The 25,474-nt window shown below is 39.4% G+C and overlaps 2 protein-coding genes across 3 annotated transcripts in view; one reads left to right on the top strand and one right to left on the bottom strand.

Moving 5' to 3' along the window:
• rhbdf1a (rhomboid 5 homolog 1a (Drosophila)) overlaps positions 1–20,802 on the top strand; it is a 54,372-nt gene extending 33,570 nt beyond the window's left edge. For both annotated transcript variants that reach the window (XM_036566833.1, XM_036566834.1), the window contains 15 exons: positions 4,942–5,155; positions 7,021–7,227; positions 8,533–8,655; positions 9,669–9,829; positions 10,506–10,757; positions 10,898–11,009; positions 11,106–11,180; positions 11,331–11,492; positions 12,051–12,151; positions 12,250–12,313; positions 12,424–12,518; positions 12,992–13,067; positions 15,397–15,497; positions 19,058–19,211; positions 19,688–20,802. In XM_036566833.1, the coding sequence (XP_036422726.1) occupies positions 4,942–5,155; positions 7,021–7,227; positions 8,533–8,655; positions 9,669–9,829; positions 10,506–10,757; positions 10,898–11,009; positions 11,106–11,180; positions 11,331–11,492; positions 12,051–12,151; positions 12,250–12,313; positions 12,424–12,518; positions 12,992–13,067; positions 15,397–15,497; positions 19,058–19,211; positions 19,688–20,107 (2,317 nt within the window). In that variant the 3' untranslated portion in view covers positions 20,108–20,802. The remainder of the gene's footprint in view (positions 1–4,941; positions 5,156–7,020; positions 7,228–8,532; positions 8,656–9,668; positions 9,830–10,505; positions 10,758–10,897; positions 11,010–11,105; positions 11,181–11,330; positions 11,493–12,050; positions 12,152–12,249; positions 12,314–12,423; positions 12,519–12,991; positions 13,068–15,396; positions 15,498–19,057; positions 19,212–19,687) is intronic.
• A 722-nt stretch (positions 20,803–21,524) lies between these two features.
• aanat2 (arylalkylamine N-acetyltransferase 2) lies at positions 21,525–24,442 on the bottom strand. Its single transcript, XM_036566835.1, has 3 exons — positions 24,254–24,442; positions 22,743–22,897; positions 21,525–21,954 (listed from the first exon to the last, which is right to left on the bottom strand). The coding sequence occupies exons 1-3, from the start codon at positions 24,420–24,422 to the stop codon at positions 21,649–21,651; spliced, it is 630 nt and encodes a 209-aa protein (XP_036422728.1). The 5' UTR covers positions 24,423–24,442; the 3' UTR covers positions 21,525–21,648.
• Between the last annotated feature and the right edge of the window lie 1,032 nt (positions 24,443–25,474).

The following is a 25,474-nucleotide window of genomic DNA, read 5'->3' as shown; positions in this document are numbered from 1 at the left end:
ATTTATACGGATTTATACAAATTACGATTATAAGTTGAACGAGTTATCATTCACACAGGACTCACTAAATCATAAATGTGGATATTCAAGTAGCAAAAGTGATTAAATGCCCATATATACCTCAGACATGAGAGGCCCAAATGTCTCTTTATCTGCATAGACCTGTGCTATGTCCAGAGCTATGCCACATTCCCTGTATATAGTTTTGTGAGTCTACCAGTTTGTAGGTCTCCAAAAGCATAGTAAAGTGTTCAGTGCTCTCCTGATGCCTATTCACACCACAATTTTGGTAAAAAAAAAAACGGTGGGCAATTTTCAGCATAGTGGAAACTTTATGTCAAGTCCAAGATCAAGTTTCATTAAGCCAGGGAAGTTAATAGTGGTTGTTCCTAGGCATAAAAAGATACATCTAGATAAACAAAACAAACAAAAAAGGCTTTAAATGGCAAAAAGGCTATGTCGTGCTTAGGCACTCACTGCCATTCCCCAGCCACTCAGCTGTGTTCCAGTTTATGCAGTTGCATGCAAAAGTTTAAACATCCCAGGTCAAATTACATGTTTTGTTGATTTTCAAATTGAAAACATGTTAACACACACTCTACAGAGAGTAAACTTTAAAAATGTTATTTTTCTGCACATTTTAGAGTACAATTCCAATTTTCTTGCCTAATTTAACAAATTGGAAAAGACAAAAACATAAAATATAAAATATGCCATAACTTTTGCACACTCTACATTTAATGTTTTTTTCTGCAGTATGTTAAATTCATAAATTAAAAAGTAATTATGCATTAAAATGTGAAATGTGAAGTGTGTTCTATGTAGAGGATGTGTTAGCTTATTTTCACTTAGAAAATCAATAAAACATGTAATTTCAACATGGGCACACAAACTTTGACATGCCACTGTATTTTTCTGAACCTCTACTTTTTTTGCAACCTGTTGATTAGCTCTGATGGGTCAGCTTGATTTTGAACATATCTACAACACAAAAAATCAAGTTGGCTAATTTTTAAATCTTAACTTTTTTGCATCTGTGTGAGTTGCTGAGAATAGGCTCTTATAATGATTTTATCATTTTAGAGTGCACCACAATTGTTAGCATACAAACAGCATATCTTAGACAAAGAATACCACAATTGTTAGCATACAAACAGCATATCTTAGACAAAGAATACCTAAAATGCCTAAAATGTTGTCCACTCTTAAAAATAAAGGATCACAAAGCGTTCTTTGAGTGCTGAGTGATGCTACAAAAGCACCACTTTTGGTTCCCTAAAGAACCATGTTTGAAAAATAGATGTGTAAGCATGGTTTAAAGAACCTTCACATAATGTAAAGGTTCTATACCAATTCAAGAGTTCTCCCTAGAACATGTACATTATGTAGATGCTCTTTGATTAAGTTATTCACACCCACATCCTATTTACATCATCAAAGCATCAAAAGTTATTTGACTGCTAATAGTGCCCACCTGAGTGAGTGAGTGAGTGAGTGAGTGAGTGACCTAGCGAGCGAGTGAGAAAATCAGTCAGTTAGTAAGTTGCAAACCAATTTCATGCAGTGCTTTGTATCTAAAAATGGTTTTCCATACTTTCAAAGGTGTTTTAGGAAACCAAAAGTGTTTCTTTTATGCCACTGTGCAAAGAACCATTTTTGTCACCTTTTGTTTTTTGAATGTATGCTATTGAATGTACAATTGAATGAGTGATCTATGTCATATAATAGTCATATAATGTGGTATAGTAATATGACATTGTGATAGTGTTCTATATATTGCTCTTGATAATGCTGTGTAGTTAGTAGTGTAGAGGACCATTTTGTGCCTGTCCCATACAGCATGTAGTGACCCTGTGTAACTTTATTGTAGTCTACCTGTATTGTAGACGAGGTCATGTTGCAATAATGTGAGTTTTTTGCATGCCTGAATAGAGCTCAGGGAAGATTTTTGTAGGACTTTATGAAGCAAAATTCAGATAAAGCACATTTCTCTGAACAGCAGTTAACATGCCGGACATAATTCCGATCCCCAGGCTATTGTTAGTGACTTATTATGGGCTTGTTGTTGTAATTGCCGTAGGCAGGCTCACTTGGGCTGCCTCAGCGGGATGGGAGGGAACAGCATAGCTTACATTCACCATTGCTCACTGTTGCCATTCTTTTGGACTGAATTAGAAGTATTATCATGGGCGCACGCCTTTGCTCGAGATGGAATCTGCATTCTTCTCAATGCTTTCTTGAGTCTTGTGAATGCTGAAGGTTCCTTGTTCTCTTGATACACCGCTTGACCTCATGCCCCTACCAACTGGCTTTGTTTGTTTTTCCAGACATAAAACAGAGTAAGCCGCAATCATGATGCGGTATGGTTGCAGTGTATATCAGAGAGATTAGATTAGTGCCTTCTGTGTTCTGCCAGGCTCTAGGTCTTTTACAGAATACAGGGCTATTCACAGCAGCTCATATTGAGTGTGACAGCACTTGGCTGTTGTGCCAAAGCCATTGCAGACTGTGCAAATACACTGTCAAAATTTTACTGTTAAATTGCAGTAATTTACAGGCAGCAATATAATTAGCTCATGAAATTACCATACAGCTTTATCCTGCACCCCTGTATTTCTATGTACAGCTCATGTGTTCTCTGATGTGCAGCCACAGCTGTCTGAAGACCCTCAGTTTTGCTCCATTAGGTAGTACAAGTAAAGATATAGCCAAACATGAAAAACCTTGCTTCCACTTACAAACACCTGAATAGTCATGCATACATTTACACAGTTAAGTGAAAGTTCATTCTATTTTTCACAACAGTATAGTGCTGTTTGTCACACTGTGAGCTAAACATTACATGTTATTACAGTTACATACACTTATTCTGGTCTATAAGACCACAAAGATGTCAGTAACCAAATATTTATTAATCATAACATTACAGGATTAAGTAGTTAACAGACAAACGAAAAACACCATCATGGTTGGAATACCAAAACATGTAAAATCCAGTCAAATGTGTCTTTTGGGCTACGAGCAACATGTAACAAAAAAAAGCAACTGAACAAAACAAATAAGCACATAATAACAAAAACCAAACCACAAGGAACACTGGGAAGCTCCACCCTATTACTACAATGTTCAGAGACAAACAGTTCAAGACTGCACACCAGTTATTTTCCCAGTATGCTTTACAGTCATAAAAAACAGTCATATTTCACTTTTATGTGACCATCTTTTTATGGCTAAGAATTAAAGAATTAAACAGGCTTTTGTTACTATGCCTTGAAGACTCAGGACTGCCCTGCCTTCATAACTGCCCTGTATTGCATCTCATTCAAAAAGTAGTTCAAGGTAAAACATTCCTTATACCTTGAAGTTAATGGGCAGGGCTAAACTGCTGTATGCTGAATAGGAGAATATATGTAAATATGTTCATTTTTAGTGACATCACAAAAATAATTAATTCAGAATGTTTTTTTACAGTTTCTATATGGACTGTATCAACTGGGGAGTGAATGTCTATAACAATGTTTACATATTACATCAATCTCTTGTATTTCAGAAAATTAAGGAATTTGGTTTTCCATGATATGGAGACTTTAAGGAACACAGTAGATTGCTGTAGTGTTTCTACCAGGGGTGTAGCCACAGATAGGCCTGGCCTACCCAGATTGATCACAGGTCTGCCCAGTGATGTCACTGTACTATAGCCAATCAAAATCTTTGTGTTCACTGCCAAGCTCTTATTTTTCTCAGCCCTCCAATCACTGCTTAGCAGCTGTTACTGTCCATCATTGCTTCAGGCCTGCAGTTTGTTATTTGCGTGCCAGTTTTTGAAATTGAAGCTCCAGTTGGGGTTAAAAGATGTACCTGGGGCAGTTGTAAAGGTGAGATCCCATTCTCAAAATAGTATGTTGTTTTCTACCCATACAAAGCCAAAAATAAATTTAAAAATGTCCTTGTCATCAGTGGTCTACAAATTTGGTGCTTTTAATGCTCTTACAATGCACACCTACCACATACACATTCTGTGTACGCCACTGGTTTCTGTTGTAAATTTAAATCAGTGTGTTTTACAGCCTCACTCAGACACAAACTCAGGCTAACAAATATTCTACACTATTTCTAATATGATATTTACACTGACTAGGTCTCCTATATGGAGATTAATCTTGTTTTTGGACCAGGAATGAATCGCTGTAGTAGTGGATTCTTCAAACATCATGGTCCATTTATCCCATTTGGATCTCTGTGTATTGTATTATATTGTTATTCTTTAGAGGCTCTTGATACGGTGTACAGTTACTTCTGAGCACTTTAAGTGATCTGACTGTCTGTGCGCTTGAAAAAGGTAATCTAATTAGAGACTAGAGCATGAACATGATCATATCTCAGACTGACATGTGTGTGGTTTGTTATCAGCGAGGGAGAATGAGTTAGGAATGAATAAGATGTGTACTTTTGTCTTATAGTGGCTTATAGCCAAGCAGCACAGGCAGCGGTAGTGAGGGGTGGAGCGGCAGGCCATTCGGTGTGTGTGTGTGTGTGAGTGTGTGTGTGTGTATGTGTGTGCGTGGGGGTGTAAGCGTGTGTGTGCGCCACAACGAGAGGGGACTTTCAACATCTGTGTCCGGAGGCATGTCTGGGCAAGTCCCCTTTTCCTTCAAAGCACCTGACGATCTTCTGCTCTGTTCTTTTTCTTATTCTTGGAACATGCTTCATTAGTTCACTGAATTTTCCAGTTCCAGCTGCATAAGCGTGGAAAGAACCTCTCTCTTCTTCCACCTTTGCTGTGCATTCACTCACTGTAGCAGAAAGCTACATGCTGTGGCTTAAACTGACCAGCAAAGGCAAACATCTGGAGTGCAATGGGATGAGGCACAATGGTTGTAGACTCTGGCTGTACTGTGGTCACTGAGCTGAGCTTAAAGGGAGTGTCTTGCTTGCTGCCAGGGGCACGGCGGACTGGTTCGGGGTCAGTAAGGATGGCGATGCCACGCAGAAGTGGCAGAGGAAGAGCCTGCGTCACTGCAGCATGCGCTACGGGAAGCTGAAGCCGCAGGTGATCCGGGAAATGGAACTGCCCAGCCAGGACAACATCTCCCTGACCAGCACGGAGACACCGCCGCCTCTCTACGTACCTACGTCCCAGCATGGCATACCTAAGGTACAGCTTCAATGTGTGGAATATGTGTGTACACAAAGTTTGGACACCTTCTTTGAAGCATTTTCCATTATATTTAATGTTTTTCTACATTTTGTATTAATAGTTTAGACACCACAACTGTGAAATGGAATTATTGGAATAATAAACATGGAATTATTCACTGACCAAAAAAAGTGATAGACAAATCAATACATCTTATATTTTAGATTGTTCAGCAGCCACGCTTTGACTTACTTTGCACATTCTCAGCCTCATGAGGAGCCACCTATATGCACATATGCTGAGCACGTGTTTACGTTTACTGCATGGTGGGGAGCATCAAAATAACCCATATAAATATAATAACTATAATGTAATAACATACAGTCGTATGCAAAAGACTACGTGAAAATAAATGAAAAGTATACATCCTTTACAGACAATACAATTCTGCACATTTTAATACACAATTACTGTTAATTTGCTGAACCTAAAATATTAGGGGAAAATTGTAAAATATGTTCTGTGGAAAATTTATGGCACATTTTATATTTTATGTTCTACTCAGCAAAAAAAAAAATAGAAATTGTGCACTAAAATTTGCAGGAAAATGCCATATTTAGGTTTGTAGAGGATGCGTTCTTGTTTTTGCTTAGAAAATCAAACAAAACGTAATTTGACAAGGGCTGTTCAAACTTTTGCATACAAATGTAAAGACTGTGGATTTAAATATTGCAAACCAAAAAGTATTTTTAGATGATTTACTCAATGTTTTGAATATTTTGTGAAGAGCAAATAAAAAATTGGTTAAAATGGTTATGTGCCTTGAGATTTAATCTCAACTCTTAAAATGCAGTTATTCTAGTTTTTTGACGTTAGTTTTATTGTAAATTAATTATTGATGCATTACAGCTCACTAAGTCATTTTAAAATCTCCTCCATCTGTTTCCTAGTGTCCTACTAATTATTTTAAAGCTTGAGAGTTTGAGAGGCTCCTATTCCTCTTCGTCTGGATAGGCCTGGGCTATGTCCAAAACTATGCCCCATTCATTATAAATAGTGCATGGACAGTTTGTAGGTGTCCATAGTGGAGAATATTCATTCAGTGCACTTTTAAGGCCTATTCCCACTGAGCATGATTTTTTTGGATGACAAAAACAGATGCCATTTTGAACATATTGGAAGTCAGATCAAGCTTCTTAAGCAGGGGAAGCTAATAGTTGGCGGTTCTTTCCGGCATGAACAGAGAATACACCTAGATAAACATACAAAAAACAATTATAAACTGTGTCTATGTTGTAATAAAGTATTTTTCGTCATTCCCCAGCCTTTCAGCTATTGTCCAACACACAACTTGTACAGTCAACCTCTTGCTTGACGTAGAAGCTTTTGTGCTGTTCATTTTTATTTACAGCTTCCTAGAGACCTGATAATAATTTGAAACCCATGAAGTTGTACGGGACAAATATATTCAAATCATTTTATACACTCGCATGCAACCAAACTGGTTTTGTATTATTGAAAATTATTTTATACTTTAAACAGTGATTCCTAGAATGCGCTTGAATAAAGTTCTTCAATTTTATATTTGTCATAGAATCACTTTTCAAGCATTTAAATACAAGTGTTTATATCAAAATGTCTTTGAGATGATGAAAACATTCAGGTGTTGGTGTTGTATGTACATCAGTGGCAGCATGTGCATGCGAAAATTAATTCTGAATATGGGTGGCGATACTTTTTACTAGTTTTTAGAGCCCGTTGATCATTTCTAGTGGATCTTCTGCTTTATCTGTTAATAAAGAATGTCCATCAAAAACTATGCACCTGTTTTGTAGTATCATCTGTGGCCTAATTTCATGGTCACTTTGTTTGTATCTAATCAGATCGTGGACCCTCTGGCACGTGGCCGGGCTTTTCGCATGGTGGAGGAGGTGGATGGTTACAGCGTTCCGCAAACACCCATCACACCCGGCGCGGCCTCCCTCTGCTCTTTCACCAGCTCCCGATCCGGCCTCAACCGGATACCACGCAGACGCAAACGCGAGTCTGTGGCCAAGATGAGCTTCAGGGCAGCGGCCGCTCTGGTTAAGGTGAGCTCAAAAGACTGGTCAGATTTTAACCCCTTAAACTGCAGGCCAGTTCAGTTCAGCTCAGTTATTTGTATGAAGACATATTATTCACTAACTACTATGAAACTAATATGTTGGTTATGAGAGTGAGGTATTGTATTGAGAGCCATATACGGGGTTATTTTCCTGCAAAGGCAAAGTAATATAACATATAATACAAGGAATAAAATGTAGGTTACAAAGAGCAGCACTATGCAGATGCAGCATTTGATTTGCCAGTGGGAAATCAATGCCTATTTAAGACATGGGTCAGCGCTAAACGTGCAAAATCAAAATAGCACAGTGGAACACTTTTGTGGCAGTGGGTAAATATTCCCAGAGGCTTTCTAGAAATGGTTATGACGAAACAACAGAGCCAGATCAATCCTGACATCAGATTGAATTGTGACCTTTCAGTCTGCCCCCACACATTCTAGGGCAATTTAAGATGATTGTGTTTCATAACGACATCAGATATTCCTTTTTTTTAGAAAAAAAAATATTTGAAGTGGCCTGAGAGTTCATGAAGATGCAGTCTGATATTTGTGTTAAGATTAGGTATTTATTGCATAAATATAGCATTTGCTATAAGTTCATAATACTGTATATAAGTTTCACTTTGTTTATGTTTATTATTAATTATTAATTTTTATTATTGTTTATGTTATTATTAATTATGTATTTGTGTGTTAATTTTAACAAATAAAAATAAGATGTTGCCTGTGCAAATGTTATGACACATTTTATATTTTGTTTTATTTATTTTCTAATTTGTTTAACCCAGCAAATAAATATAAACTGTTTAACTTGTTAGCTTATTTTCATATAGAAATTCAACCAAAACATGTAATTGGACCAGGGGTGTTCATGCTTTTGCAGAAGACTAAGGTTTTATTATTGTGCATGGTATATGCAACAGTAGCACATAATTTTACACTGGAGTTAAAGCAAAGTAGTATATATGAAGTCTTATTGGATTTAGTTAACTAGACATTGTGATGATTTAGACATGCGATTTCCACAGTGATACGTGGTGATTAGCTAGGCTACCTAAACTCAGTGCAAAACTAAAGAAGTAAAGTTCAGACACCGGATATGTTTTGGCTGATTTACTGTAGCTGTGTTAAGGAGAAAATTGTGTAAATTTTACTTTTTTCAAATCTGTTCCTTTAATATACCCCACAGTCGCTAATTTCATACAGTACAGTACAGTTTTGTACAAAGGCACACCAGATTCTCACTGACTCACAGGAGAACTGATCTGAGTGTGTGTATCTTTATTTTTAGGGGCGCTCCATTAGAGAGAGCACCATGCGGCGGGCCCACAGACGCAGTTTCACCCCGGCCAGCTTCATCGAGGAGGACGTAGTGGACTTTGCCGATGAGCTGGACACATCCTTCTTCGCCAGAGTAAGTGATTGTTAGATATGATGATAAAATAACAGTGATTTAAATTGCTATTGTTTTAAAAAAATAAGATCCTGTGGCCATTAACATAAAATTCTTAGTTCTTAAATACTTAAAGGATACATTTAAAGATGTCATTTTTCAAATTAGTGCTGAAATGTACACTTTAGCCTTATTCGGACAGGGTTTGTTTTTCATCGAGGAGGGGGGGTAATGTCAGTTTACCACATTCCACAACATCTGGAATGTTTGTGACCGATTTGCATGTGATAAGACATCTCGGTGTAAATGACAGAAATGGGAGTCGCTACTCCATTTACACACCGCCTTTACTCCAGAAAAGAGTCAAAACATTTCATTTAGCCATTATTTCGTTTACCCTAACCATTCACCTTGCTGGCAATAAAGTTGTGCATCAGCAATAAGCAAGTAAACGCTGCCTCCGTACTATTGAAACTCAATTTCCACAGAACATGAAAGCATCACTGACATGTCGATCTGCCTATTTCTACAGTTGAGAGACAAGGTAAAAATGACTTTATCCCACCTTCCCATGTAAAACAATTTTTTTTTTTAAATTTCCACTTAAACATTCCCTAAAGAGATTTTACGCAAGTCACTTAAGGTAAAGGTAAAATGTAAAGCCGAAATTCAGGTAAGATGTGTTATGCATGTGGCCAAGAAGACTATAATATCCACTTTTCCTGCCTTGGGCCTTGAATGCTGAGTCTAGTGTGCCAGAATGCCAGTTGTGGTTGTGTTGTCTTGGACACAGCACAGGTGTTTGGTTTCTTCTGATTGGTCCAACTCAACAAGTAAGACAACATTGTTGATAATGTAGTCTATAATTAGAATTGTAGCTCATGCAATTTAAAAATTGCACTCTTTCAAATTGCTTTTTCGATATAAAAACGATTAGTCTTTGACCTCTAGTTAAATTTGTGGTACCAGGGACTCTGTGTCCCTGGTGCCACACATGGAGGTCAGTCTAAGTCTGACTGTATGTCTGTGCTCAGGACGTGCTGATGCACGAAGAGATGTCAACGTTCCATGATGAAGTGTTCGAGTCTCCCTCCGATTCTACCACCAAGGATGTGGACAGCAAACAGCTAGATGAGTCAGAGCTGACAGGGAGCGCACTGGACAAGAGCGAACTGGAGAGGAGTCATCTAATGCTGTGAGTTTCCCACTTACACTTTAGTTTTGCACTGGAGCTACAAGGCAAATGGAGCTAACAGTGCAAGCTTATAACTAGGGCTGCATGATGATATCATAATCATATCGGTATTGACAGGTATTTGCTTAAAGAGTAACGACAGATATTTCAATTTTTCCAATATTTTTAGCTGATATTTGTTGATATGTTTAGTGCACTCCAGAGAAGTAGAATGTTTAGGTGATGCAGGGTTATTGTGCTGTGATGTCTGCATTTCATTCATTCATTTTAATGCATTTTTAAACCTAAAAATAAATGTTACATTTCTGCAATTCTGTTATGCTAATCTAAGTGGAAATAGTTCCAATTTCTGAATTTCATAAATGTTTATGTAACACTGTTGGTGTCAGTATCAGCAGATATGTACATGAAAGATATTGAATATCAGCGTTGGCCCACAATTCCCATACTAGTTCATCCCTACTTATAAACACCAGTTTGCTGCATGTTTAACACGTTTCACACCCTTGCCTCAAACTGCAACAAGTTGTTAAGTAATCTGAAATAGACTGCTTGTCGTTTCTGGCACTGCATGGCATACGGTTACCTATAAAAATGGATAATCGTGCCGTGGCCCTGACCTTATTCTAGACTAAGCCTCTGAAACCATGAAAAATGTATCTATGTGCTGTGATAGGCCACTAGAAAGAGGCTGGAGAAAGGCCAAGGAGGGAACACCAGCACCTCCTAAGGTCCGACTGAAGCAAGAAGTGGTCAGTGTGAACGGTCAGCGGCGAGGGCAACGGATAGCTGTGCCAGTCAAGAAGCTCTTCGCGCGAGAGAAAAGGCCGTATGGGCTCGGCATGGTGGGCAAGCTAACCAACCGTACATATCGCAAACGCATCGACAGCTACGTGAAAAGGCAGATAGAAGACATGGACGATCATCGGTAAGCCATGTCTTCAAGTAGCCTGTGATATGTTTTTGTAAATTGTGAGCAGTTTTCATGCTCTCCCACTCACTTTTCTAAAGTTCCTATGGAGGTTTGCTCTGTAAATTGGTGAATTAAATTTTTTTTCTTCCCTACAGGCCTTTCTTCACGTACTGGATCACGTTCGTCCACCTACTCATCACTATCCTGGCTGTATGTATTTATGGCATAGCACCAGTGGGCTTCTCCCAGCATGAGACCGTTGATTCTGTGAGTTCAGCTGTGCTCTCAAACTTTGGAGGTTTAACCATTCTGCTCTTTTTTGTTTTTTAAATATATGACATTGTTTTGTTTTTTTTTGTTAAGGTTCTAAGAAACAAAGGTGTCTATGAGAATGTCAAGTTTGTGCAGCAAGAGAACTTTTGGATTGGACCAAGTTCGGTATGTTAGCTTTCATTCCATCGCCAGATTTTAATCATTAAGCTTCTTATACTTAGTAAGTTATTCTGAAGATGTTAAAAGGTGCATGTAAAATCTGCAATAGTAAAAAAGTGTTTTTGTCCTCACTGCTTGTCACTTCCATGCCAACAGGAGGCACTGATCCATCTGGGAGCCAAATTCTCACCCTGTATGCGACGGGACCAGGAAGTGCATGATCTGATCCAGAGGAAGCGGGATACCGAGCGGAACTCAGCCTGCTGTGTGCGCAATGACCGCTCAGGCTGCCTGCAGACTTCCCAGGAGGAGTGTTCGGTGAGCAGAGGATCCTTTCAGCATAAACATAGACCTGCATTCACTTAATAATGAATACTTCTATTCATTTGGAGATGTAAATGCACAGTTAGAGGAACAGTTCAGTCAAAAAAGTGAATGCTGCTAACGATACATTAAAACAAGCAGCCACCAATTAGCATTATGCAAATAGAATCATGAATCAAGTTATTTCTTAGATAATGAATCACATTACATCCCTGTTTGCTCAAGACTGAGGTTTAATTCCCCACTCAGGCAGTAAGACCAATATTTTTGGCTGCGTGTGAGTGTTCTAAGTCCTAAGAGAAACATACTTAGACTGTCTCTAGGTACGAAGGTCTGCCATATGCTGTAAATTAAATTAAATTTCATTTACTTTCAGGTTGCGCTTTTTGTTCAGCTCAAAATGTGTACAAGCTTGATTCCAAAAGACTACAGAGAATAGAATTAAATAATGTAGACCATAAGTCTACAAAACAGCATGAAAAGTGTTGTGTCTTTTTTTAAAATTATGCTTAATTGACTAGTTGAAAACTTGTCCCTCTCTCAACCCCGCAGAGCACGCTGGCTGAGTGGGTTAAGTGGCCACAGCATTCCAGCACCCCTCTGCTGGATGGCAAGCAACGTCTACACGGCTCTGTCTGCCATCAGGACCCCAGGTAAGATAAGCGTCTGTCCAAGCCAGTTTTTGCAACCATCAGATTTGCAGATCACACTTAGCGGTTTTTGAATGTGTATACTTGGTATGTACTTGCAGGACCTGCCTCGAGCCAGCCTCTGTAGCACCTCACGAATGGCCTGATGACATCACCAAGTGGCCAGTAAGTGCTGCAACAGAGCTGACAAAAATATTTAGTGTCTTAGACTGCTGTTGATCAAGTAAAGAGGTTTTAGTGTGTCGGTTAATCATTGGCTGCTGTGATTGTTGTAGATCTGCACCAGGTATGATACAGGTAACCACACTAACCTGCCTCACATTGACTGTACCATCACCGGCCGGCCCTGCTGTATCGGAACCAAAGGAAGGTGAGGGCAACCACACACAAAAGTTTGGCCACCCCTTGTCAAGTGATATGTTTTGTTGCTTTTTGTAAGTGAAAACAAGTTAACATGTCCTCACAAATTTAATGCACAATTACTGTTTATTTGCTGAATTTAATGTATTTAAAAAAGTGGCCTGTGCAGAAGTTATGGTACATTATATTGTAGTTTTTTTCCAATAAGTTCAACTTATCAACTAAATAGAAATTGTGTAACGCATGTGAAACAGGTTTTTTATTTATTTATTCATTTCTATTTATTTCTTTTCTAATCTATTTTTCCTGTTTTATTTATTGACTGGTGGTAATCAAACATTTGCATACATGTGTACATGAATTTACATTGACATTACAGTTGCCGTTATGTGTGATCTTTATAGAAAGTTTTAAGTGTGAAAACGACCTCCAGTTCTTTCGGTGAAATCGAGACTCTCTAACATTGCTCTTCATCCTGTGTAGGTGTGAGATCACATCGCGAGAGTACTGTGACTTCATGAAAGGTTATTTCCATGAAGAGGCAACACTGTGTTCCCAAGTAAGGCAATTATTTCATGTTACATTAATACAAATTATCAGTACAATACCAATATACAGTAACTTGCAATCAGTAGAATGCAGTATCAGCATGAGTAGAGTATTTTACATTTAACAGTACTTTAAAAGTACTTCTGTAGTTCTGTGATAAATTCACTGTATGGCAGTGATTAAAAAATTCCTTTGGTGTTATCAAAACTGCCATAATGGAACTTGCCATTTAAAGACTTTCAGCAATTAAATCAAGCATAGCATTAGTTCAGGCAGGCCACAAAGTTAAGCTTAGGCCATAATCACATGCTTTTATCAGCTGATCTCAATCAGCTGATGGCTCAGCTGATCACCAGCTATGCATGCAATTGGCTAAATTTGTCATTGTGCTTATTTAAGCTGTCCATTCTTGCCGCTTCCTCTGCAGCCACTTTGCAGCCTGCCTCCACCGTGTCTCCTCGCTGCTGTAGCTGACTTGTTCAGTGTCATTGGTGCCTGCTGGATGCCTGTGTTCTGTAGAGGTGCTTTTTACACCTGTAATGCATTTTCCAAGTTTGACCTGTAGAACCATCTGTAGTAGTCCAGGCAGAGGCCCAGTTGCTTGAGCACCGTTCAAATATGGCTTCTAAATGGGCTTTAAATGAATACACCTTTGGACAGTGTTCGCAGGTAGCCTATGTATTGATCAACAAGCAGCACATTAACAAAAGCGATAGCAATGTGGTAAACTACAGTTCCCCTCAAAAACCACCATCAAAACAAGAATCCATGAGTTGTGTGAGTGAGAACAAGAAGAGCTGTAATCACAAGAATAAGTTTGAAACATTGTATGTATGCTATGATATGCAAAAGTTAACATATCCTCTACAGAGAACACAGTTGCTGTTTATTTGCTTTCATTTAACATGTTGGAAAAATAAACATAAAATGTGGCCTGTGCAAAAGTTAATTTTTATGGGTTTTTTCCCAAATATTGAACTTATGCACCAAAATTAGCAGTAAAATGCCATATTTAAGTTCTCTGCTGAGGATCTGTTAACTCACTTTCACGTAGAAAAACAAAACATGTAATTTGACCAGGGGTCTTTAAACTTTTGCATATGACTGTACACTCGCTGTAACTCTTACTGTTGCTCTTACTGAATTTTGGTGAAGATTGGAAACAATGAAAATCACATGTCTTCATGTCAGGTTCATGTGAACTCTGCATTCCCATGTTGAAATATGTTATGGAATCACTGAAAGTAATAAATACATTCTGATGGAGCTCATTTTGTCCACGCATATAGCTATAACAAAATGCACTGCTTTTTAAATGGAACACATCTTTTTTTAGATTCAAATTTGAGCAAATAAGACAAATGAAATTAATCCCAGTTGCACTAATGTGATTAATCAAGATTCACTATGTTAATCATTTGACAGCCATAATAAATTTCAGTGACAGGGCCAAGCTGAGCAAGGGGATATCAGTCTGAAATTAGTTTTCATCTTACAAGATGAAATGCTTCCTGCTAAAACGTGACAACAGAATGTTTGAAACAGTCCATTATGTCAAATGGTAGCTATTTTGAAGAAGATTCACAGATGGTTTTTAGTTTGCTTGAATACTGCTTGTGTTGTTCCTTCATTGTTATTCATATACTATAACATATTAATGTGTATACTATATCTACACAACCTTACCATATTGTTAGTTAGGACAATCTACTGTGTGTATTTATATTCATACCAGTCCTTAATATAAATTAAATCAAATGCCTCTTACATAAATAGTTCCTGCACAGTCATTTTGAGTTTAATCCTCACTATTGTAAGAATTCTGTTAAAGTTACAATAAGGCTTAAAGGAGGTAAATTTAACATAGACAGCAAACATGTCCAGAGAAGCCGTAGAAAATAACAGCCTGTGCTAGGCCTTCTTACAGACGCTTCACCGCTCTCAACCCTTCTGCTGCCCTTGTACCTCCCTCACTTCTAGGTTAATGACTTTGTTACTGGCCTCTGACCAGAGAATTCTGCTACAGTCTAAGTGCTCTAATAGCTCTGAAGGTTGCCATGCTAATCTGGTCTGGGTTTGGCAAAATCCCCTTTTTGTCTGAGAGGGCACACTGTGTTGGCTCAGACGTCTGTGCCAGCCCTCTATGCAGCATACAGTGGTCCGCCAAGACTGTTTAAAAGCATTTTATGGGCTGGAAATGGTATTTGAGTGAATGTTGGCAGTACTGCTGTCTGACCAAAAAGTACATTTTGGTTTAGCACTTATGTCCTGTGATTTTTTTAATGGTAGTTTGATTTTAGCACTACAAATATGCTCTTTTTCTCTCTGTCCTGAAACAGGTGCACTGTATGGATGATGTATGTGGCCTCCTTCCCTTCCTCAACCCAGAAATCCCTGACCAGTTCTACCGGCTCTGGCTGTCTCTCTTCCTACATGCTGGGTTAGTTTTCTTCTGGTCCTTCCCGGCTGTCACTGGATTGTGCATATATGGACTAGTACCAAATGAAAAGATCTCATCTAAAAAGTAGCATCAGATATATGCAGCTGGCATTGGGCCCCATTGTAGGTTAAGCTATGGATTCAGGTATCTCAGTAAAGTTGGCTTTTTTGTTCCAGGCCAGCTTGTTAAACTTCTGGTGCTAGATTGGGGCAAAATCCACCACAAACAAGGGAATGCCCCCTGTAAAGGCACCCACATTCCTCTGATCCATGCTCTGTTAACGTGCAGAGTACAGTATTTAACACAAGCAAAACAAGCAAGCTATTAAAACACTATCAGTACTAAAAGATTTTATTTCCTTTGAAAGTGGTAGTGTTTATTTAATATTACATCCATGGGCTAACGACAGGCCTGTTGTCCATCGGACAGTGTTGCCTTCACAAGGATTGGTTTAGAAATGTCATGTTCAGTTTCTTCCCACCCTAATAAGTTTAGCTTCCCACCTACATTTACCCCAATGTCTCATAATTGTCCCAAGACGTTCTCGTTACGAGAGCACATATGTCCCCTGCAAGACTAGCAAACTGCATGCTTAAATCATCACGCACTTTCGTCAAACAGAGAATTTAATCTAAAATGGACGTGCAAATGTGGTTTCTGACACTCTATGACATTGTTTTTAGGGGGTCCCATGTTGGCTGACTACTCCAGTGTTGGCTAACTGCTAACTTACTCATAAGCAGTGCTGGCACAAAAATGTTTGGTTCAACAATTCTTCTTTTAGAAAGGTTCTTTTCTGGTTTGGTAATGCAGCCTTCCTCACATTAATTGAGATCTTACACATTTCATTAGTGTCTTTGGTTTGATAAATGAGTAACAGTTTACTCTTTCCATCAATCTCTTGCAAATTTGGGCAAGTTTTTAAATTTACAAATATGCTACGCCACATTGTATAGTCTTTCAGAGGTATTCTGAGCATAGTTACAGTTGCTAGGCTATGAAGGACCAACAGAGTCAACTAATTTGCTACAGTGCCACCTTCAGGCAGACCAGTACTGCATAGTTAGTTGAGAACATTATAGACAGAAGTTTACCAGTTGTTTAGTAAATAGTAAATTAGATAAATAATGACCTTTCCCTGAATTTGTATTTGAGTGTCTTTTTTTGCCCTACAGCATAACTTCATAATAAGAACCAGAATTTGTTAAGGGGGTCCAAGAGATTAGTTAGGAGGTCCTGGACCCCCCTTGGTTATCTATAAAAATGGATGAAAGTCCATTAACCAAAGATAGTAGTACCATACATACATACGTATATCATCTAAACCGCTTATCCTTCTGCGTCACGGTGCTGGAGCCTATCCCAGCTGTCATTGGGCGGAAGGCAGGATATAGTAGTAGCAGCCACCTTGAAATTTGTTCCTGTTTTTGTCTAGTTAACAGTATTTCAGTGTCCTAAACCACATAACCAGGATTTTCACTCAAAAATCAACTGTGCAGTCATTTTCAATTAAAAGTCAAATTAAAGCTGAATCACTTTGTTCTCGGAGATGTTTTAGATATTTTAGTAGACGCTGTAGACCAGATAGACTGGTACCTAAGGAGCTGACACAGAGGCATGTTTGATCAGCTAATCTATTTTGAGAAACAGCTGAATCTAATGCTCTGAACAGATGCAGTGCTTTTACTCAGTGTTCTCAGTCTGGACAGTAATCAAACTAAGTGCAGGGCCCAGAGCTCTCCTGAGCTTCGCTCTTTGGATGTTTCCCTTTCTTAAGCAGGCTCTGTAGATTAACCCTCCTGCACGTGCATCTGCCACACACACACGCACACACAAACTCATTGCCAAGCCATCTCACCTTGCCAACAGTTTCTTATTGTGCTCTTATATTGTGTGGTGCTGTATGTGCATGTGTTCATAAGAATGAAACAATGCCTTTCGTTATAGTGAGACAGCGTACAGGGCTGTTGGAGCTGAGGTTAGAGTAATGGAAACTGAATTGAGTCTTTAACACACCTAGTGATGAGATTAGTGGTCATAAAACCTCATATGGGGAACACTAATGACGTCATTACTTACAGTGCAGTCTTTAAGTAATTGGACATTGACATAATTCAGATGTGTTACAAAACAGATGTTTCAGACACTAAAGAGAAAAACACACCAGAGTGACCTCTGAGGGTTTACCACAAGATACAGACCACTGATGAACCTCAAAAACATAACAATTATGTATTTAAAGCCTGTAGAGCTCTGCGATGAAGTGTCATGGAGAGAAAGATTAACCTGTACCAGAGTGATGGACTAGTCAAAAGTGTGTGGAAAACAGAATCTGCACTCAACTAGTGACGTGAGCTTGTATGGCTGCCAGTGGAAGTGACTCAGTTTTCTTTACTGATCATGTGACAGTCAACAGCAGCTGCAGGATGAATCTGTGAATCTGTCAACTAATCTAACATTTTGATTCCTAGCGCTTGGGTTTTTATGTGGTATGCACTCAATTTTCTGGCCAGTATAAATTTCTCAATCTATTTCAAAATGTAAAGATGCATTAAATGCAGATGCAAACAACAATTGTTGATCCAGCGGTGTGTAGTAGAGTTGAGCTGGCTTGTAGTCCAGCTCTAGATTTCTAGCGTCTAGTCACAGTGGGCTCTAGTCACAAAATTTCTTGGTTCTGAAAATGAAAGTTTTTGTGCAAATTGAAATATTAGTTTGATTCAGTTGGTTTGGTTAGTTTTGGGCTTTCTTATAGATTTGACAATCTAAACAGTATTTAATGTATTTAATGTTGGTGTAAGGAACTATTAACGCATAGAAATACAGTCATATGCAAAAGTTTGAACAGCCACCAAATTACGCATTTTGTTGATTTTCAGGGTCAAAGTAAGTTAATACACCTTCTACAGGAAACAAACTTAAATATGTCATTTTTCTGCCAATTTTAGTGCACACTATCTATTTATTTGTTAAGTTGTAACATATTGAAAAAAAAGTAAATATATAACTTTTGTACAGGCCATATTTTATATTCTAAATGTTAAATGTAAAAAGAAAAAACAGTAATTATGTATTATAACATGTAAAAGTGTGTTCTTTGTAGAGGGTGTGTAAACTTATTTTCACTTAGACAATCAAACAAACATGCAAGTTAGTCTTTGGACCAGTGTGAAGTGTAAAGTGTAAACTACTAATCAAGCAATCCCAATTGCTATTCTTGAAAATGTGTAGGATGCATAATTAAAGAAAATATATATTAATTCTTTTTATATTTTCATGGGAAGCACTGAAATCTCCTAAATAGGGCACAGAGGGTATAAAAAAGGCTAATTGTGGTTAACTCAGTATATGTGGAAATACTCTAATTCAAGCAAACCTTATTGCCAATTTTTTCAAATCTAGTATGCTGGAGTTTCTGCCCGGCTACTTGCAGACTGTACTGCATATGACAGGCTTTATAAACTGTACACAGTATCCCCAGCTGAATATGAGATTTCAAATGCAGCACAAATATAGATTCATCAAAGTCTTCTCTTCTTCCTCTTCTGTGTGTAAACCAGGATTCTGCACTGCCTGGTTTCCGTGCTGTTTCAGATGACTATCCTGAGAGATCTGGAAAAGCTAGCTGGCTGGCTGCGTATCTCCATCATCTACATCCTTAGCGGCATCACAGGGAATCTAGCCAGCGCCATCTTCCTGCCCTACAGAGCTGAGGTACCTACAGCCCACCCTGAGTATACCTTTAAAACCGCAGTGAAACAGATTAATGTGGTTATTTGAATATATCTATATTTGAACTCATCTTGGTATTTCTTTACTTGTCATTGTTAAAGCAACACTTCAGAACAAAATGCTAACATGGCTAATAATGAACAAATGTTGAGGAGCAGTGATCTCATGTGCTAGCTACCCTGCTACAACTCTTATTCAAGTTTGAAGTAAGATTCTAGTACTGGCTACTGATGAACTAAACAAATAAACATATTTATTTACCCCAAGTATATATATATATATATATATATATATATATATATATATATATATATATATATATATCTCCAAGACACTCAGTGGGATTTCTATTGGTGAAAAACCATTGACCCTGCCATTCAGGTAGTCTAAGACAAAACTCTAATCCATGTAGAAAAACCAGCCCTCAGTGTCTGACCTAGTTCTCCTTCTCGGTGTAGGTGGGTCCAGCTGGCTCTCAGTTTGGCATCCTGGCCTGCCTGTTTGTGGAGCTGTTTCAAAGCTGGCAGATCCTTGCGCAGCCATGGCGCGCCTTCACCAAGCTACTGTGTGTGGTGCTCTTCCTCTTCGCCTTCGGCCTGCTGCCCTGGATCGACAACTTCGCCCACATCTGCGGTTTCATCTCGGGCTTCTTCCTCTCATTCGCCTTCCTGCCCTACATCAGCTTTGGCCGCATGGACATGTACCGCAAGCGCTGCCAGATCCTCGTCTTCCTGGCCGTCTTTGTGGGCCTGTTCGCCGGCCTGGTGGTGCTCTTCTACGTCTACCCCATCAAGTGTGAGTGGTGCGAGCTGCTCACCTGCATTCCCCTGACGGACAAGTTCTGCGAGAAGTACGACCTCAACGCCCACCTCCACTGAAGGAGCTGCAAAGGAGGCGGGGCTTTGGGTAGAGAGGGGCATTGGATTGGATTGGCTGTTGTCCTGCATCGACCAGTAGCCAGGGAAAGAAGATAAGCTGGACATTGTCCCGCCCCTCAGAGGCAATTTCTGTGTGAACTTGGACGATGATGCTTGTGTTATTCTTTTTTAATTATTTTTTTCCTCTTCTCTCAGTGCAAGTTGGAATGCCACTTTTGACCATTGTGATGACTCTGAGAATGTTTTTTTAAAGTGTCCCCCAAAGAATTTTATTTTGTCTGTTAAGCAGGGTGTCCTGTGACGCTCTAGCTCCAAACCGTCTCTCTCACGCATTGCAGTATCTGAGGACAGTGTGGGAGAATAAGCACTGGTACAAAAACAGAAAATATATGCTAAAAAAAAAATTATCGTTTTATACTTTTCATGTTTTAGCATGTCACTAAATCAGGCAAAGGTTTTACCATTGTTCAGACGACCTCAGAATCCAGGGACGAAAAAGATAAACAATCTATACCTTCAGTGCCTTGGTAAATGTACCTACTACTGCCATATTTTGGTTACGTCAAGCACTCAAATGTTATTCTTTTATTTGTGTACTGCTTCAAATGGAGTAATGGTTAAATACATAAGGGTAGTGTTTTAGCTACCCATTTATTCACTTGTTACAAAATACAGCTTAAACAATCTGCACCTCAGATGGTTGTCTGCCTGTTTCTTATTGGCCAAGCCCTAGTGACATCACACAGATTTTGGTGTTAAAAATATGGAACAAGCTACCAATATAGACAGGACCCTGCTATTTAATATCACCCTCTAAACAGATGAGACATTCAAAAACTTGAATAATTGGTGCCGTATAAAATACACAGAAAACACTGAACTGTAAATAGTTTTATTCTGAAATGATTCGGTCTATTATATTCTACAGCATGTTTAAGACCACAGACCAAATTGATGGGCTTAAGAAATTTTATGTATGAAGTAAATGAAAAATGTTGGTGTGTCAGATATATTTACAGTCACCGTATGAAAATATTTTGCTCAATGAATCCCATAAATTCAAGAAATGGGGTGGGGCAGAAAAACCACACATGTAATAAGGAGTTTAAAGTGGTTTGCTGTCAATAAGAAGGACAATGTGGCCGACCATGAAAATGTTTACAAAACCTCACTCAGCTGATTAGCTAATATATGCTAATGCATTCATATAAACATTTACAATTGTTTACATCTCAAATGCAACCACAATGATGTGCGCAGGATCTCTGAAACCAATCCACATTAAGTGCTATCCTGTACTGTGTAAATTTGGTTATCCAACCTCCAACATTCAATTTTTTGTGCCATTCTGCAGACTGTAATCGTCCCAGTCTCATGTCAGTGAGACACTAACTTGTAGTCTCTAATAAGTTGGATGTTGACCCAGATGTTTCAGTGGCTGTCGCCCGGCCTTTCTACCAGGAGCCTTCAGTTACTGCCCAGAATCTGAGCACCGCGTCCATTACTTGAAAAACCACTGAGAACCTCAATCACGGAAGCTTTTAACAGCCGCTGTTGCGTCGTGCGTAAGCCAGCCCTCCTAGCATGTACTCCATCTCTCTGAAGCAGAGAGCTCCCACTGAGATGGCGGAGGGGCCTTTCTCCTTGAAGCCGGACTTCTCATAGAAGGGCACGAGGAACTCCTCGCAGATGAGCAGCGCTCGCCGCAGGCCTGGCAGGCAGCGCAGGTACTGCAGGTAGCGCCACAGCAGGATGGAGCCCTTCCCCTGCTGCCGGCAGTGGCGGTGCACAGACAGCACATGGATGTGAACAGTGGGAGAGTCCGGCACGTGCTGGGTCAGGGCCTCCTGATCAGACAGACAGGACATGGAGTTAGAACCAGTGATGTGATAGCAAAGACAAATAACAACTCACAGGGAAGATTTACAGTTTATACCATATTTTTTATTTAAGTGTTTTGGTGTGAAGCACCATGTGGTGGGAACTATGGAGTCTTTGCACCTAGATTCTCCACAGTCATTGTTTCCAAATGGCAGTGCATGGGACTTGGACTACAGTTTAAACACATGCACCATAAAGGCTAATAAGCATACAGGTTTATAAGATAGCAAGTAACAGAAGATTTTACCACACCAGTTAAGAGCACTTTTGCATGGTGGAGGGAAACAGTTTTCCCTAAGGGACCCTTCAGGTGATAATTCTTTATAAAATCACTTTTGGAAGAGATGTGCACGTAAGAAAAAGAATTTCTCAAGTTTAAAGAACCACCATGTAATGTAAAGGTTCTTAAAAGAACACTTAAAATTGCATTTAAAAAAAAAGTTGCCAGACTGATGCCATAGAAGAATCACTTTTGGCTGCCTAAAGAACCTTGTCTGAAAAAGAGATTTGTGAGGGTGCAAAACTAAAGAAGCTGTTCAACTTACATTTGGGGTAAGGGGAAAACTGTGTGAACCTGCTTTCTCACCAAACTACTGCTTTATTTGAACTTTTGATTAGACTTTAGACTTTAAAGGTCTTTTCAGACTCTTAAAATAAGGCAGATGGCTCAACTTCCCAAGCACTGAAAGTCAAGCACTGTCATAAAGAACAAGACCTAACAGAAAAGCAGAGTCTACTGCTATGTAAACGTCACCTGTGCCAGTCTGTCCTTGGCCCAACCAGATCCAATGATGAAGGCCACCAGCTGTCCCCCTTCAAACCAGCCCATGGAGAGCTCAGGACACTGGCCTAGGAAGCTCAGCACCTCGTCCAGGGTGAGCGGGCACTCTCCAGACACCGAGATGAAAGCTAGGGGCCAGACAGAAAGACGGGCAGACGTGAGGCGGAGGATTCAGTCATAGAGGATGAGAGGAGTGATGATCCTGCTTTCATACACTAACACAAACAACGGATTATCTGCAGATCAGCCAAGAGTTCAAGTGTCTGCCCACAATCAAATTACTCTATCGCCCATAATCCTCTTTCACTGTTTTCTGTGTGTAGTGCTAAGCAAGAAAATGAAGTGTTGCAGAATTTACTGAGCCATGGCTTGTTATGTTTGGGTGTTTAACCCATTAAACTGCAGATTTATTATTGAGTAAGTATGAATTGTTCAGTAAATACTGTGAAACTAATGTGTAAATTGTGTAGGTGTGAGAGTGAGGCAGTCTTTATGATATTTATGTCTGAAAATATAATAAAATTGGTCACAAAGCAAACCTTTCTCCTGTGTATAGAACTCTATTGATTCATGCATTAATTTACTCATTCAGGAACAGTTCCAGACACCCTCACTCAAAGAAGCAGAATAAATATTAGCATAAACAAAAATGATGCCTTTAAATTGAATGATTTGATGCACTGAAAAGTTATTGCTGTTTAACATTAGTGAGATATGGAAAGGCATATAGAAACTAAAGGGCTCATACCATGAAAAACTGAACTCACAGTAAAAAAAAACAAAAAAAACAAAAAACAAGAGTTTGATGTAATTGTATGTGTCTGTGTGTCTGCCCTGCAATGGACTGGCAACCTGTCCAGGGTATGTCCTGCGTTCTGCCCAATGACTGCTGGGATAGGCTCCAGCTCCCCCCATGACCCAGAAGAATAAATGGCTTAGAAAACGTGTGTGTGAGTTTGATGTAGTATGTAAATACTACTTTTGTTTCAAAATGTACCATTCAGTCCCATCCAAATAGTCTATATGAAAACTAAGTGGCAAAAACAGCCCATTTTGAAATTGTTGTGATGTCACAGAAACTAACTACATACACTCATTCATTCAGCCTACAGCAGTTTGGCCTGCTTATTAAAGTTGAGCTTATAAAGACTGATTCAATCTGAACTGTTTTTTGAATGAGGCACAGTACAGGCCTGCCAATCACAACAAAGGTCAGTTATATATAGATATCAGTCTTAAAGCTACGGTATCAAAATAACCTGTCACATTATGAAGGACAAAGTTGGAAAATGGTCATGTTTAAATGAATTATGACAGATTTTGGTACATAGAACCATACAAATGTCATAAGTAGACCTCAGGGGGGAAATATTTTATGAGTATAAAATATAAGACAAACGTAGGATATGGACCTTTTAAATTACTTAGAAAGTCACACCTTCATTTCCCAGCTTGTGGCCCACCACACAGTGCGAATCTCTTACCTTCCCTCTCGATCTCAAACACGCTGATGGCATCCTGTGGAGTGAGGTTGCGGAACTCGCTGGCGGGCAGCGTATGCCGGCGCTGCCGGAGAGGGCTGGACACGCTCAGGGGCATCTTTAGGTAAAAGGGCTTCAGGAAGGGAGAGCTGCTCACCTGCTGAGCCATCATCACCAACACAAACACACAAATGCTCACGCACCCCACACACTAGGACGTGTACCACTGCAGTAGGATTACTCCTCACTAGAGCTTCACACTGACTCACTGCCCTAACTCTCACTGTGCTCAGTGACTCGGTGCTGTGCTCTCAGGTGCTCACACGCTCTCTCAGTCACACTCACTCTCTTCTGGCTCCAGCCTTCTCTCTTCCTCTTCTCCTTCTCCGTTCTTGAACCCTCCCACATCTCTCTCTCCATCTCTTACACCCTAAGCCCTCCCCATCCCCCACCGTGCCCTCTCCTGACCCCTCTCCTGATCTCCTAAAACACTGTCCTCTAAAGAGGGATGAAGAGACGAGCGGGCACGTGAAGGAGTCTAAAAAGCTGCAGGTGTCAGGTGGGCTGTGCCCCCGCAGCTTATGAGGCGCTTATGCTCTACAGCACAGCAGACCGAAATGCTTAACCCCAGCCAAAGTACCTTCAGGGCTGATGTAAAAGTCAATCCCTGCATATTTTCTTTCTCTTTTTTTATATTAGATTCAAATAATGTGATGCAGGTTGGTTTATACTGGTTCCAAACAATGTAAATGTTGTAATGTACAACCCTAATCCATAAGACCCTGTTGCATACCTTAAAAGACTTAGTTTTAAAAGTAAAAAGTGCATGTTTGAATATTTGCATTACTTGATATGTTTAAGTAGAGAAATGCAATAAAAAGCCTGGAGTTAGGAAAGGGTGTATAGAGTCAATGCAACTTAAAAAAAGAATTGGAATGGAATACAACACAAATATGTTCCCTAACTGAGGGGACAAAAGACATATCAGTGAGGGCACCACCCCAGTGAGGGTATTTGTACCCCTAAAAGTACAGTTTGTTCTAAGAGGGCACTGTAATATACTGTGATGGATGTAGGCCTATTGTACAAAACTCTTAGGCCCTCTGAGAAAATTTTATTTGAGGCTGTTTGTCTGGGCACTCAGCCTTTATTTGAAAACACAAAACAAAACAAAACAAAAACATATATAAACAATGGGCCTCATTCACCAACCATTGTTAAGAA

This window comes from Colossoma macropomum, unplaced genomic scaffold, assembly GCF_904425465.1.
Source record: "Colossoma macropomum unplaced genomic scaffold, Colossoma_macropomum, whole genome shotgun sequence".
Taxonomy (NCBI): Eukaryota; Metazoa; Chordata; class Actinopteri; order Characiformes; family Serrasalmidae; genus Colossoma; species Colossoma macropomum.
This window is presented reverse-complemented; position numbering and strand designations above follow the sequence as displayed.